This window comes from Petaurus breviceps, unplaced genomic scaffold (assembly GCF_028583685.1).
Source record: "Petaurus breviceps papuanus isolate PSGF00001 unplaced genomic scaffold, PetGlider_PUasm1.0 90808, whole genome shotgun sequence".
NCBI lineage: Eukaryota > Metazoa > Chordata > Mammalia > Diprotodontia > Petauridae > Petaurus > Petaurus breviceps.
Genome location: NW_027187349.1, coordinates 17274655 through 17289127, shown reverse-complemented (window position 1 = coordinate 17289127; position 14473 = coordinate 17274655). Strand labels below are relative to the sequence as shown.

The window sequence follows — 14473 nt, the reverse complement described above, 5'->3', positions numbered from 1 at the left end:
GGGGAGAGAGGAAAGGGCGAGAGACAGGAGGGAGGGGGTGAAAGGGATAGAAGGTCCTCCCGTTGGAGGAGGGAGGGCAGGTTTTCAGGCTGGAAGTGTTGGCTTCTGAGTTCTGTCCCTGTGTTTATAACCTTAGTAGGCAGTCTGCTTTCCATTTCCTGTACTCTTAAGTTTCTTAGGAAGCCTGACCAGGTTGACAAGCCCAATTCCCTTCTGTTCTGTCCTGAGTACATTCCACAGCTCCCTGGAGCCCCCAACCTGTGCCACATGCAGCTCTGTCTGATGGGGAGCACTTTCTGGTGTCCAGCCATTACCATTTCTCTTACAGTAATTAACGTCTCTCCAGTTGGGCCCTGACCTTCCTCTGGTGCCCTCAGTTGCTCTGGTATGTGTGGGTGGCAGAGACTTGGTGAGCTGTTGCTGTGTTCCAGTCCTCTTCCTTCCCCTACTGACTACCCCAGAAGTTAGGACAGTGTGCCTTGGAGAGAGAACTTGAAAGCATTTGGGCAAACTTTCTCCTTTGGTTGGAAAAACTCCCTGCCTTCCCATTATTTCCCCCTTCTCTTTCTCTCCCTCTCCACCCCCCCCCCCTTACTTCCTTTTCAGGTTTCACTTTCACTTCTCAGTTCCCTTTTTTAACCACTTTTTCTTGGCTTTGGAAACTGTCCTCTGGCCTACATTTCTCAAGAGTATCCCTCCCCTCTGTTCCTCTCAGAAAGCCATGCCTTATAAACATAGTATAAAAAGGAGGGGGAAAACCAGTTCATCAAAACTAGATGACACATTGGAAAAAAAAATATGTTATCTACAGTATTCCATACCCACAGTCCCCTCCTTGTGCAAAGAAGGGAGGAAGGTGTGTTATTATATCTCTTATTTGGGTTAGGGACCTTGTTTTGTTGAAAGGGGGTTGAATTTATAAATCATAATCTTCCTAGTAGAAGCTGTTAAATGCCTGGATTTGGTGGTGCCATCTGTGTCTGGGTAGTCCTTTATTTCTCTTCCAAAGCTGAGAACCAGAAGGATTTGAGGGTCCTAGCATAGCCTGTAGGTATATTTTTACCCTGGTCCCCTTCTGTTTCAGAGAAGAGTAGAGCCTTAAGGTGTCCTGAAATTCATTCTCTGAATAAAGCATTTTTTATGGTATTACCATAGCAACATCATAATTGCCAAACCTATCAAGCAAAAAAGAAGACTTTGGTGAATAAAGGGAGAGGGAAATTTCAGCATGCTGATGATGCTCAGGCACAAGATTGTTTCTCAAATGGTTTGATCCTAGAAACTCTAACCTAAAGCCTTTGGGAGAGAACTGAAAGAAAACTCAGCCTGGTCTTTGTTTTCTGCTACTGCAACTCAATTTCCCTACCCTAGAGAGAAAGAAAGATTTCTCTAAGTGGGCTGTCATGGTTGCCAAGTAGAGCCAAAGTCTAAATCAGTGTGTACCTCTAAAGTAGCCTCAGGAAACAGTACCAAATCATTACTTCTTTATATTGGTGCTGATGTTTTGCCAGGATGGCCATGTCTGTCTGTAATTGATCCCCATGAAACTGCTGTCTTAGCAAAGCAAAATAATGTTAATAATACATCTAGGAAAGCCATTGTGTACAAACTTTCATGTCCATCTCTCCAGATAACCCTACCCACTTGAGTCAGAGCCAGAAGGATGACTTTGTACACAAAATGGTCATCCTACCCACTACATCAACTCTTGGGAGTTAGGAAAGGGAGGTTTATTGAAAATGATATCTGCCAGATGAACAGCTTGTTTTTAACACATGATTATTTGTAAACATTGGACCCCTGAAAAAAGGGCCTACTCAGGTCCATGACTTAATAGTAAGTTGTCTTGTTCTCTCCTTTCCCTTTTCCCTGTTCCCTCCCAGGATTTACAAGGCAGCATTGTGAGGCAGGAGGTACAAAGACTTTAAACAAAAGAACAAGCCTTCGGATGTGCCCCCTGGCAGAGAGATGAAGGGGTGAGTTAAGGGTGGGATAGGAGGGGAGCTCCCTCTAAGGCCTAACCTGGTGTGTAGGCTCCTGAATCTTAATCCCAGCTGTTCTGTGCTGAAAGTGCCATTGAATGTGAGTGCCAGGAGGTACCAGGGCCTGAACTTGCTGCTCACTGCTTCTCCCCCATGTTTTTCCATCTTGTTCCCCCCATAATAGGCAGCAAAAAGCAGCTGAGACAGAGGAGGGGACTGTGCAGATTCAGGAAGGTAAGTGGTGGCTCAGAGGATCAGAAATGGGAACAGCATTCCCACCAAGTCATCTTTCTCTGTGTGATGTGAATAGCAGGAAAGGCTCAGAGAATTTATGAAGCCTTCTCCTGCTACTCCATTGTCTCAGGTGCAGTGGCAACTGGTGAAGATCCGACCAGTGTGGCCATCGCCAGCATTCAGTCAGCTGCCACCTTCCCTGACCCCAACGTCAAGTACGTCTTCCGAACTGAGAATGGGGGCCAGGTAAGGGGGGGCCCCCAAGGAGCCACAGAAATGCCATGGGGTCTGGGTTGGGGGAGGCAGTTAAATATGGGTTGGAGAGATCTTACATGGGTAAAGAATGTTACTGTACTGAACTAAGGGAAATTCTGATTTGAGAAAAACTAAATTTCCTGAGCTGTGAGCTACTCATTGTGCCAAGTTTTTGTGGAAGGGGTAAAGGAGATGGAGCTCCCTCATTTGTTTCTCTGAGGACCCCCCTCATTTGTTTCTCTGAGGACCCCCTTCTTCCTTGGCCCCTTTCAGGAACTCCTTGAGGTTCACAGTAGTTACTTTTTTTCCCTGTCTTTCCCCTTCTCCCAGGTGATGTACAGAGTGATCCAGGTGGCTGAGGGGCAGCTGGATGGCCAGACTGAAGGCACTGGTGCCATCAGCGGCTATCCTGCCGCCCAGTCTATGACCCAGGTAGGAAGGAATATGAGCTTGGGGAGCAGGCTTGGCTCTGAGAAAGGTGAGATGAGGATTGACCAGTAAGATGGGACAGACATCCCGGGGAAGGGGCCTTAGATTCAAAAGGAAGGGGGGGCTGGGGTTACTCTAGTCCTAGGTAACAAGGGTACATACCAGGAGTGTATACCTGTGAGGTGTTGGAATCCTAAGGATTTTGTGGCAGATGGAGAGAACTGTGATTAAAATCTGTCCTTTGAACCCTTCCCTAGGCAGTCATCCAGGGGGCATTTACCAGTGAAGATGCAGTGGAGACGGAGGGGGCAGCCACAGAAACACACTACACCTACTTCCCCAGTACAGCAGTTGGGGAAGGGGCTGGGGGGGCAGGTGCAGGGAGCACAGCTACTGTTGTCACCACCCAAGGCTCTGAGGCACTATTGGGACAAGCTACTCCTCCTGGAACTGGTGAGACATGATATAACATCCTAGTGGTGGGTGAGTAAGAGAGGGTGCCAGCAGGAGCTGTAAGGTGTGGGAGATGGGAGAGAGGTGCCACAGCTGGGTATCCCTGCTTCCCAGTACTAATGAGGTGAAGGTGGGTTTCCGGCACATGATGCACTATTAGAGCACATTGATCCAGCTGTGTAAGGAAAGGTGGTTTTACCTTTTTGATAGAGAACTTGATAAGGTCATGTCCCTTGACCTTATGTAACCCCTTTCTATGTTCCTTTTCCAGGTCAGTTCTTTGTGATGATGTCACCCCAAGAAGTGCTACAGGGGGGAACCCAGCGCTCCATTGCTCCCAGGACGCACCCCTACTCTCCGTGAGTGACCCTTGCCTCTCTTCATTTCTTGTGAGTTACCCTGCTCCCCATCCCTCCAATTTCCATGTGTAAATCCCTCACCCTAAAATGTCTTTCCCATCTTGTGTGTTACTGTTCTCCTCTCACTGTGGTCACCCCACGATTTATTTTTAGGAAATCAGAAGCTCCTCGGACAACTCGAGATGAGAAACGAAGAGCCCAGCACAATGAAGGTACTTGGAGTGGGTAACTCAGGTGGATGAGGCTAGGACTTGACTGTCAGTTACAGTTGGGGGAGGGGGGAATGTGGCCAGATAGCTTTACCTTGCAGGTGCTCCCTAAATCATCCTGCCTTCTCCAAATTTCAGTGGAGCGCCGCCGCAGAGACAAAATCAATAACTGGATTGTGCAACTGTCGAAGATCATCCCAGATTGTTCCATGGAGAACACCAAGTCTGGCCAGGTTAGGGGGAGACCCTGCTAGATGTTCTGGGCTTTTCCTGGTAATGGTAATAGAGGTGGTAGGGTTCCAGGGCCACTTTGACAGATGGCCCTGTTTTCCTCGTGAAGCATAGGTTAGGAGGGAAGTTTGTATTCCTGGGTCTAGTGTAGCTGCTCCCCCTCGTACTCCAGCCCAAGTTCCAAAATAGGGAGTGGTTCTCAGCAGACAGGGCCTCACTAAGTCACCCTGAAACCAGACGTCCTAAAAGGAATCCTTTGTTTTCTGCAGAGTAAAGGTGGCATCCTGTCCAAAGCCTGTGATTATATCCAGGAACTCCGACAGAGCAACCATCGTTTGTCAGAGGAATTGCAAGGACTGGATCAGCTGCAGCTGGACAACAAAGTCCTTCGGCAACAGGTCAGACGTCCAGCATGACAGGTCCTCTCCCTCGCCTTGTCCCTGTCTGACCCAGACCTCCAAAGGCAGATACTGGAGGGTTCAGGACGTTCTTGTGTTGGGCTTGAGGGGAGTTGGTTTTCCTCACCTTCATTTTGGTCTGCCAGTGTGAAGGCCTCCTTCGAATGAACAGGCAAAGTGCTCGGAGTTCCCCTTTAACTTCCCTCTCACCTGTCCAGGTGGAAGATCTGAAGAATAAAAATCTCTTGCTACGAGCTCAGTTGCGACATCATGGAGTCGAGGTTGTCATCAAGAACGATGCTAATTAAACCCTGGGGAATTTTACATCAGGCTTGGGCATCAGAGCCCCTTCCCTAGGACTGCTGGCAGCCCAGGAGCACTGGACTTAACCTGTACCTCCTCCTCCCGCTGCCCTAACAAGGAGTGGAGCAGTGAGAGTTGCTGAAGCACCTGAAGGAACTGGCCCCGTGACGCCCTTGGCCTTCAGCTTTGAGTGTGGCGCAAAAGGACAGGCACATCCCTGCAAACAGCCTTCCTTTTCTCCCCCTTCTCCCCAGGCCCTTGTGCTTGTCTTGCACATGCATGTGCTATTTCTACTCTGGGTATCACACACTCATGGCCTGTTATGTGACTCCACTGAGCGTGTAGCTAGAGATGGACAGGTGGTAATTAATTCTCTCTGGGCTGCATTTGAGAACTGGAGCCTTCCCTTCTCTGACCTGTAGGGGAGGAACAGTTGGAAGCTCTAAGGTTCCTGAGATTGAGTCCCCCAAGGGGACAGGCTTTAGCAAGGGTGGGGGAGCTGAGGTACTGAATGTTAGAGCTGGAAAATGAATTAGGGCCCAGAAATCTCTGGGATGGGGGCAGGAACAGACAAAGGTGCTGTTCTTTGTTCTTCCTCTTGGGGTTCCCCCCTTTTTTCTTTTTTTTTTTTTTTAGAGAAAGATAAAATTGTTCAGAGCCACAGTTGTCTCTAGTGTTCTGTGGGGTGATGGGGTGGGAGGGGGAGGGCTAAGAGTGGGGAGATTGATGGGATTAGGGGGTCATATGGACCCCTCCCCTGATGGTGGCGGAGTGCAGGTGCCTGCTGCAGCTGTTAACCTTGCTACTTGGGCCCAGTACTTGAGAATACAAAGATGTCTTGTGGGGCCAGCAAAGACGATGGGGAAGACTGGCTCTGGTGCCAAAGTACCTGGCTTGTAGTTCCAGTGGGGCCGCAGCTCCGGGTGACCTTGGGCCGGTCCCTTAACCCCAGGCCTCTGTGTACTCTTCCGGATAATGGGAAGGGCTTCGGAGAGTCTCGGAGGCTCATTCCCAGGCGAGGTCCTCTGCGCCAATGACCCCCGCCCCGGGCCGGGAGCTTGCCCAGTGAGGAGGCTGCAGTGCCTTGGCTCCCGTTTCCATGGGGACGGGGGCGGAGCTTAGCCGGGCAGTGAGAATCCTAGGGGCTCTTCCGGTTCCATCGGCTGCAGTCCTGAGCAAAGATGCTGCCGAACGGTAATGGTGGGGGCATCGAGGCCGGGCCCTTCGCCCTCCCGGAGGGGGGCCACTGCGCGATGGAGGTCCGTAACATGAGCCGAGGTAACGTGCGATAATGGCCCCGAGCCGGGCCGGGGGCGGGCCGGTACGAGGAGGATGCTCACCACCCCCTTTCCTCTGCCCCCGCTTCAGCCCCGGCCATATCGCTGCCGGAGCTCCGCTCCATCCTGGCCACCGACCGGGACCGGGTCCGGCTCATCGATGTGCGCTCTCGGGAGGAGTCGGCGGCGGGGACCATCCCCGGAGCGCTCAACATCCCTGGTATGGAGGCAGCCACGCCCGAGCAGGGCCAGTGTGGGGTGGTGCAGCGAGGTGCAGGGAGCTGCGCCCGCATCGGCCCTGCAGGGCGTTGCGGGGCGGGGGGCGGACGGGGGCTGCGCAGTGTGGGGTGGGGGAGGGTGGAGGACGGCGCCCCCGTAGCGGCCAGCGATGCAGGGCGGGGGACCGGATGGTACCCGCAATGGCCGCGCAGTGCGGGGGAGGCTGCCTTGCGGAGGCGAATGAAGTTGAGGTGAGTGGGAGAGAATCTGCCCACCTGCCCGCGGGGGCGGGGGGGGGGGAGGGGGGGGGGGAGGTTCACAAGAGTAATAGGGGGGGGGGGGGGCCCCTACCCCCCCCCCCGCCCCGGGGGGGGGGGGGGGGGGGGAAGGGGGGAATTATGTTCACAAGATGAATAAAAAAGGCCCTGCAGAGATGCGCAGATTGCTTTTCCCTGAGGAGCCAGTTATCTTGGAATCAATGCCTGTCTGTAGTGGGAGCCTGTTTTTCATATTGTATATATGTGTACGTATGTATGTGTGTACATACATAGGTGTGTATTTGTATGTGGAGAGAGAGAGAGACAATGGGAATATGAATTTTGAGGCCTGGGATTGCCATCGGGAGAAATGATCTGGCCCCTCCTTGCTTAGCTCTTCATTCTCTCACCACGTCTTCTTCCTTCCCAGTGTCAGAACTGGAGAATGCCCTGCGGATGGAGCCAGCTGATTTCCAGGCTACATACTTTGCAGAGAAGCCAATACCAGAAGAAGAGAACCTAGTCTTCTTCTGCCAGATTGGCAGCAATGAGTGTCATGCCATGCAGACAGCCAGGGAGCTTGAATATTTGGGGTATGGGACAAGGGTACAGGGGAAGAAGTGAGGACCATTGGGCTGGTGTTTTTCCATACTCCCTTCCCTCTCACTCATGTCATTTTCTTTCCACAGGGCTAATTATGAAGATGCCTATAGGGCATGGCAAGCCAAGGAGGGTTAGTTAGGAGGAAGGAACACTGATACCTCCTTCCCTCCCTCAGTAACCTTTCTGTATATGGGTACAGTGCTGTTCCCACAAAGTAACCTAATAAAGAGTATTAATGGGAAAACCTCCAAATGTTTAGTCTGTTATTAAGACCAATCCTTGGTCATTGTTCCAACCCTGGTGTTAATTGTAAAGTAGACATTACTCTTTCCACAGTCCCGCTCTAGGCTGTTTGCCTCTTCCTGCTTCCTTCATTCTTTCAAATCCATGCATACACATATAAAGTTCCTTGAGAGGTGTGATGATTGCTCCCTAAGCACTGCTGCTTCAATTCAGATTCCTCTCCATTGGCTGAAAAAGTAATGCCTCCAGATAGATACTGATAGAACACATATGTGTGTATGTATATATGCATGGATACATACACATTTGCATATATATGTAAATTGGGGTATATATAGTTATTTCCACTTTTGGTGTGTGTGGTGTGTGGAGTTCAGTCATGTCCCACTCTTTGTGATCCCATTTTGGGGTTTTCTTGACAAAATAATAGAATGGTTCCTAATCCCAAGCCCAGTGCTCCAGCCACTATGTCACCCACCTGCTTCCCCCCACTGCCAATTCTCTCCACATACTTACACATAGATAGATAGACAGACAGACAGACAGACAGACAGACAGATAGATAGATAGATAGATATGGCAGCTAGGTGGCACAGTGGACAGAGTGCTGACCCTGGAGTCAGGAAGATTCTTCTTCCTGAGTTAAAATCCAGCCTCAGTCACACTAGCTGTGTGACCCTGGGCAAGTCACTTAATTGTTTGCCTCAGTTTCCTCATTTGTAAAATGAGCTGGAAAAGGGAATGGCAAACTGCTGCAGTATTTTTGCCAAGTAATCCCAAATGGGGTCACAAATAGTTTGACACGACTGAAATGACTGAATAACAAAACATGTATATATGTATATGTGTGTATACATACATATACACACACCTACATATGTACACACAAACATGTTTCAAAGGTAAAAGGGGCTGTTACTAGGATTGAACTCCTGTGGTACGAAAATAGGCCTCAAGTTCCAGTAATACCTCTGAAGTTCAGCAGGTATTATGTATAATACAATCCCCAAACTATTTTGTCTTTAAACATTTCTTCCTTTTACATGTAAAGAAGTCTGGGTGAGGGGTGCAATCTAATCATTGATTTCCCTTTGTCTTGTGTCCCTTTTATCTCTTCTCCCTTGCATAATGACCACATTTTTATGGAGTTTTAAGATTTATACAGTGTTCTCACGCAAACCCTGTGAAAGATGTTATATGCAAGTATTGTTATCCCCATTTTATGGGTGAGGAAACTGAGACTCAGGAGAATAGGAGTGCTTTGCCCAAGGTCACAGAGGTAAATAAGGTAAATGTGGTCTGGGACCAAATCTCATGACTATAATATAATCTGGTGCTTCTTCCACCACATCAGACTCCTTTATTCTGGGGCCTCTTCCTCTTTTTCCTTGGTGCCTTTTAAATTTACTGTTTTCTGGAAGCTTTCTCACACTGATGAAGAAGGAAATTCTATTCCTGTGGACCTCTCATTTTCCTTGTCACATAACTCTCTTGCCTCTGACTAATCACATTATATCACAAGATCCCAGATGGAGAAATGAAAGGGACCTCAAAGACCTTTGGGCCCCAAACCCTCATTTTACACATGTGGAAATAGGTTGGGCTAAGTGACATACACAGTCACAACCTTAAGTCAGAATTTGAGCCCAGGTTTTCTAATTCAACGTCCAGCACACTTTCCACATACTACATCACCATCTGGCTCTTCCAGAGATCATAAGATCTTCCTCCCTACCCTTAAATAAGACAGCTCCTGACCTGCCCTAAGTAAAGGGTTTTTTAGGCTTGAAATAACTGCAGAGAAGATGCCAAAAGTTTCTCTCTGATTCTGTCATTGCTGTAATGTTCTCCCTGATATCTAATATTGTCTCTTGTTTAAATCCTAGCATATTTTCTTACTTTCTTCATTCATGACCTGCAAATACTTGCAACCCCTTCTTTTTAATTACCTATGCATCTTGAGCATGGTTAGAGAAAGTCCCAGAACCAAGGTGATTGGGCCAAAATGTTCATATTCCCTAGCTATAATTATATCCTTGCCATTGCAAACAGACCCCTATGGCTGCTGAAAATGTTAAACCTGTAACATTTTCTTATTCTGTAAGCGTTTGGGCCCTTTTTTGCCTCCCCTATGGCATGTCCATCTCCAGTTGTCCTGCCTGATTCATAGCTAGCCACTGGACCCAGATGGTTCTGAGAAGAAAGTGAGGCGGGTGACTTTGCACAGCCCTGCCTCACTTAAATCCAATTCACTTGCAAGTCATGGTATCACCTGCATGTCATGGTCCCCTTCAAGAATGAGGAAAGAGACAACAAGCTCCCCTATGGGACAATAATGAAAAACATCAGCTCTGGGCTTTCCAAATATAATGTACTTCAGCTCTCCACTTCTCCATCTATCCTTGTCTGTTCCAAAGTTTCCTGAGATTTCCTTCCTTCATACTTCCCAGATTAGGCCCCTATCAACTCATACCTGATTTTTTGGTGCCAGCTTCCTAGCTGTTTTTTCTGTCTGCAAGATCTTCCCATTCTCATCTATCACTGAAATCACTGCCAGACTAATTTTCCTGCAACATCCTTTTCCTGTTACTACAGTGGGGGGATGGGAATAAACATATATATAATGCCTACCACATACCAGGCACTGTGCTAAAAGCTTTTTACAAATATTTCATTTGATCCTAACAATAATCCTATGGGGAAAAAAAGGTATAGTTCTATATTGCCTATTGTTTAAAATAGCTGATTTTATACATCATTTTAATGTTTGCAAACATACCAATTGATTTTCACAATAATGATGTGAGGTAGATACTACAGGCATTTGTAACCTGTTTTTTTATAGATGAGAAAACTCAGACTCATAGGAGGTAAGTGACTTGAATGTGGTCATATGGTTAGTAGGAAGTGTGTGGACACAGATTTGAGCCCAGGCTCCCTGTCCAGCACTGTCTGCATTATACCACTCAAGTCTAAATTCTTAGTCTATTATTCAAAGCCAAATTCAAAATTTGGCTCCAGCTTCTTTATTTAACCTTATCTCCCATTACTCCCCAACATCAACCCTCTGTTCCAGCGGTGTAGATTTCCTTTCTTTCCCAATTCAATGCCCATTTTTACCTTTGTGCCTTTACACATACTGTTCTCCTTCCTTGGAATACCTCCAGCCTCCTCTTCCCCACTCCAGATCTTCTATTATGTTTGCAGCTCAGTAAATAATTGTGGAACTGGATCTTTAATCTTAACAAGAAGACTTTACACTCAAAATGAGAGGGTGGCATAAAACTGCCCACATAATTCCTTCAAGCTAAATTTCACAGAGTTGTAATAGTACAACCCAGGAAGAAGACTATCAGTGAAGAAGATCAGTCATTTACAGATGCTAATATATCCAAGAAAAATGGCAGCAATAAAACACCTGATCTCAGCTCCTAATGAATACAAATGCATGGTAGGTGACCTACAGATCTTAATGCAATTGCGTAAGTTTGACCTAGGTATGAAGGGAAGGATTAAGAGTCTACAATGTGCCAGGTACTGTGCTAAGTGCTTTACAAATATTATTTTACTTGATAATAAAATGTGAATAAGTAAAGGAATGAAAACAGCATTTGCTAAATGCTTTGTTGTTATTCAGTCATGTCCAATGACTCCATTTGGGGTTTTCTTGGCAAAGATACTAGAAAAGTTTGCCATTTCCTTCTCTGGCTTGTTTTACAAATGAGGAAACTGAGGCAAGCAGGGTTAAATGACTTGCCCAGGGTCACACAGCTAGTAAGTGTCTGATGTTTTGAACCCATGAAGATGAGTCTTCCTGACTCCTGGCCTGGCACTCTATCCCCTGTGCCACCTAGCTGCCCTTACTATCTGCCAAATACTTTGCTAAGTACTACTGATACACTTACAGAAAGATAATCCCTGTCCCCAAGGAGACTACAGTAAATTAACTTATTAAAAAAAATATTTTGATAACTACTTTTCAGTATCATTAGCTTTCTTTGCAATTCTATTCTTGATTTTATTTTAGAAAAAGTGGAAAACTGGACCATTATCCAACATGAACCCTGGATTTATGCACAAGAGATTTCATAGTTGAGAGAAAGAGCAAGACTTCACACCATAAGATTCTACAGCTGTCTTCAAGAGGCATGTAAGATCGCAATTCAACAAATAATTGCAGGAAAATAGAAATGAAGGAACCGTCTAAAGAGGGTGTGGCTGGACAGGGACCTCATCGGCCAAATCAGAATTGAAAAACATATGTGGAGAAGGTGGAAGCAAGAAAAGATACCTCATGACATCTTTTTGGTCAATATACAGGGACATAAATTAGATTAGGGGGATTCAAAGTTGGTTGAATGATTGTACCCAAAGAGTAGTGAGCAATAGAATGTAAACTCCATGAGGGTAGATTGTTTCACATTTGTGTAGTCCCCCCTTCCCACATTACACAGTTCCTGGCACAGAGTAGGCTCTCAATAGAAGCTTGCTGACTGATCAGTGATTGACTGATTGATACTGTAACAGTGACTTCCATGGCCCTGAAGGCCAAGTGTTACATTTTATCTCTTTAGCTGAAAGCAACATCCAACTCAGAATCCTGGGTTCCAAACACACTTAAACTCCACCACCTGTGCTCCACACTCAAAAAGACTAATGAAACAGACCAAAATCTCAAGCTCAACTCTTAGGGCCAACAGGATCTAAAAGGAAAAGATGGGTGGGAAATAGCCCTTCTCCAAACACACACCCAGGTCAATGTTTGGTGTCTAAGGTGTCTCAGGGTCCCCCTAGACAAGGCCAGAAAAAAAAAGAGAGCAAGACAATCCCAGTCAGATAGTTTTAAAGATACAGTCTATTCTGGCTACACAGCCAATGGGAAAGAAGTTGTTCCCAACCACATGGTAGAGAAATGAAGGATGTCTTTCTCCTTGCCATCTCCCACATGGACACTTCTATCTTTGGTGAACTGAGTATGTGCCAAAGCTGAGTTACAATAGTATATAGATAAGGCATTAAGCATTTATTATGTACTTACTATATGCCAGGCACTGTGTTAAACAACAGTGATGCAAAGAAAATGTTTAAATGGTCCCTGCCTTCAAGATGCTCACATTCAAATGAGGGAGAAAAGTAAATAATTGTATATGCCTGTGTACTGGGTGACCATTGAGGACCCGATCCTGACAGTGTGTGCAGGGGGCCCATGGGGATATTTACTGAGCCTGCTTCTGGAAGTATATAATGAGATGGAACATAGAAATCTGCATTCTCCATTGCAGTGTGATTACTGCTGTTTAATTGCCTGTTGGGCCAAGTGAGCATGGATACAAAAATCACTAACTGGCCAAATCATTTTCTCTCACCCCAACAATTTGAGTAAAGAGGAATCATTTGACATATATGAAAATATACATCTTTTATTTTATTTCAAATCACCCCCTACAACCACAGACCTAGTCTCCAAACTGAGTCATATATATGGTTTTCTCTCCATGGTAGGAAACAATAGGCCTGTGGTCAGGATCCCTCCATTCTTTTCCCCCCATAACGGGGCTATAAGGAGGGGAGTCTTTCCAAAGACAGAAGACCTGAGAGGTTAGCAGAGGATACCATCACTCCCCCAACTCCCTGGAGGTTAAGGGTGGGGATGGGCTAAAGAACTATGACTTTATGACCTTTATGGAAGGGGCACAGGAGCACCTGATGCTGATTCTTCCATGAGGTTCTTGAACATTTACCTCCCCACTAAGTCTCAAATTTCAGGCAATACCCAAGAGACCAAGAACAGGATGAAGATGGGCAGCTCTTAAAGATATCCTAGTGTCCTAGTGGGATATGGTGGGCTCTAGGAAGAGGGATCTCCAGCTCCAAAGGAGCAGAAGAATTTGGATTGAGTTCCCATGCATTTTTTCAGTGAAAACCATCTCAGTGTTGTGTCTGCCCACCAGTCTGTCTCCTGACTTTGCTTCCCACTGGAAGCTCATGGACCTGGACCCTGGGGCAGGACCCTGATGCTAGGGGTGTCCCAAGGGCTGGTTTTGTCTGAACTAAGCTTCAGATGATCCAAGGCCATGGCTTTCTAGAGTCTGAAAACAGAAGCTAGGGGTCAGAGCCCATGAAGTGGGAATCTCTCCACTGATTAGAGAACTGCAAGGGAGACAGTTGGACAGGAGGTGGAGCCTGCTGACCCCAAATGCTCCAGGCCTACTCAGAGCCCTTCCCCCTCCTCAAGGCCAGCATGTGCCTCAAATGCATAGGTTCTTCTTTGGGGGGAGATGACAGTGTTAAGAAGCTGGGGTTCTCTAGGTGGCAGACTATGTCGGCTCCGGGGTCCAGCCCCTTCCTGACCTGGGAGTGGGGGCTCCAAGCAACTGAGAGGCCGGGAAAAAGAGGCTGGGGGTAGGGTGGAAGGAGAGGTACTACTGGGAAGGAGGCTTCCATCCCCACCCCCAATACAGGTCTGGGTCCTCCTGATGACTTGAGTCTCTGTCCTCTGCCTCTCTCGTGCTAATGCAACAGCACCATCAAAGGAAAGGCTACCTCCATTCCTCCAGGAGGAACGGGAGGCACTGGTCCCTTGGACACCCTCTCCAGGTGTTCCATCAAGCCTTCCAGGCCGTGGGCATGGGTTTGCCGGTGCTACATGGATCTTGCTACCCAGTGTGCTAGGCATCTTGGCAAACTGTGGTTTGGGGGGTACTACAGGCACAGATTTGACCTGTTGAATTTGAACCACATTCAATATAATAATGAACATTATATTACATTATAAAGTAGGGGACATGATTGGGCTCCATCTATCTTTCCATCACTTTGTCTTTTACTTTTTTTTTTTTTGGAGGGGGGAAGGCAGGACAATTGGGGTTAAGTGATTTACCTAAAAGGCTAGTAAGTGTTAAGTGTCTGAGGTAGGATTTGAACTCAGGTCCTCCTGACCCCAGAGCCAGTTTGCTCCACTCCCTGAGCCACCTAGCCCTCCCAATCACTTTGTCTTTTGACAAAGGTCTATATTCATGGC

General features: G+C 47.1%; 3 protein-coding genes across 4 annotated transcripts in view; 2 read left to right on the top strand and 1 right to left on the bottom strand.

Annotated features, from left to right (window-relative positions):
* Positions 1–5516, top strand: part of USF1 (upstream transcription factor 1) — a 6087-nt gene extending 571 nt beyond the window's left edge. Inside the window, exons 2-11 of one of the 2 annotated variants that reach the window (XM_069070488.1) lie at positions 1884–1976; positions 2167–2216; positions 2347–2462; positions 2802–2903; positions 3158–3353; positions 3625–3712; positions 3866–3924; positions 4060–4154; positions 4422–4550; positions 4769–5516. In XM_069070488.1, coding sequence (XP_068926589.1) covers positions 1969–1976; positions 2167–2216; positions 2347–2462; positions 2802–2903; positions 3158–3353; positions 3625–3712; positions 3866–3924; positions 4060–4154; positions 4422–4550; positions 4769–4858 — 933 coding nt within the window. In that variant the 5' untranslated portion in view covers positions 1884–1968 and the 3' untranslated portion in view covers positions 4859–5516. Of the gene's footprint in view, positions 1–1883; positions 1977–2165; positions 2217–2346; positions 2463–2801; positions 2904–3157; positions 3354–3624; positions 3713–3865; positions 3925–4059; positions 4155–4421; positions 4551–4768 lie in introns of those variants that run through there. The other variant, XM_069070489.1, reaches the window with a different exon arrangement.
* UFC1 (ubiquitin-fold modifier conjugating enzyme 1) overlaps positions 1–14473 on the bottom strand; it is a 428252-nt gene that overhangs the window by 131264 nt on the left and 282515 nt on the right. The gene's annotated exons all lie outside the window — the stretch shown is intronic.
* On the top strand, positions 5952–7453 carry TSTD1 (thiosulfate sulfurtransferase like domain containing 1). The gene is made up of 4 exons (XM_069070491.1): positions 5952–6131; positions 6222–6350; positions 7037–7199; positions 7296–7453. Exons 1-4 carry the CDS (start codon positions 6035–6037, stop codon positions 7342–7344), a joined length of 438 nt encoding a protein of 145 aa, XP_068926592.1. The 5' UTR covers positions 5952–6034; the 3' UTR covers positions 7345–7453.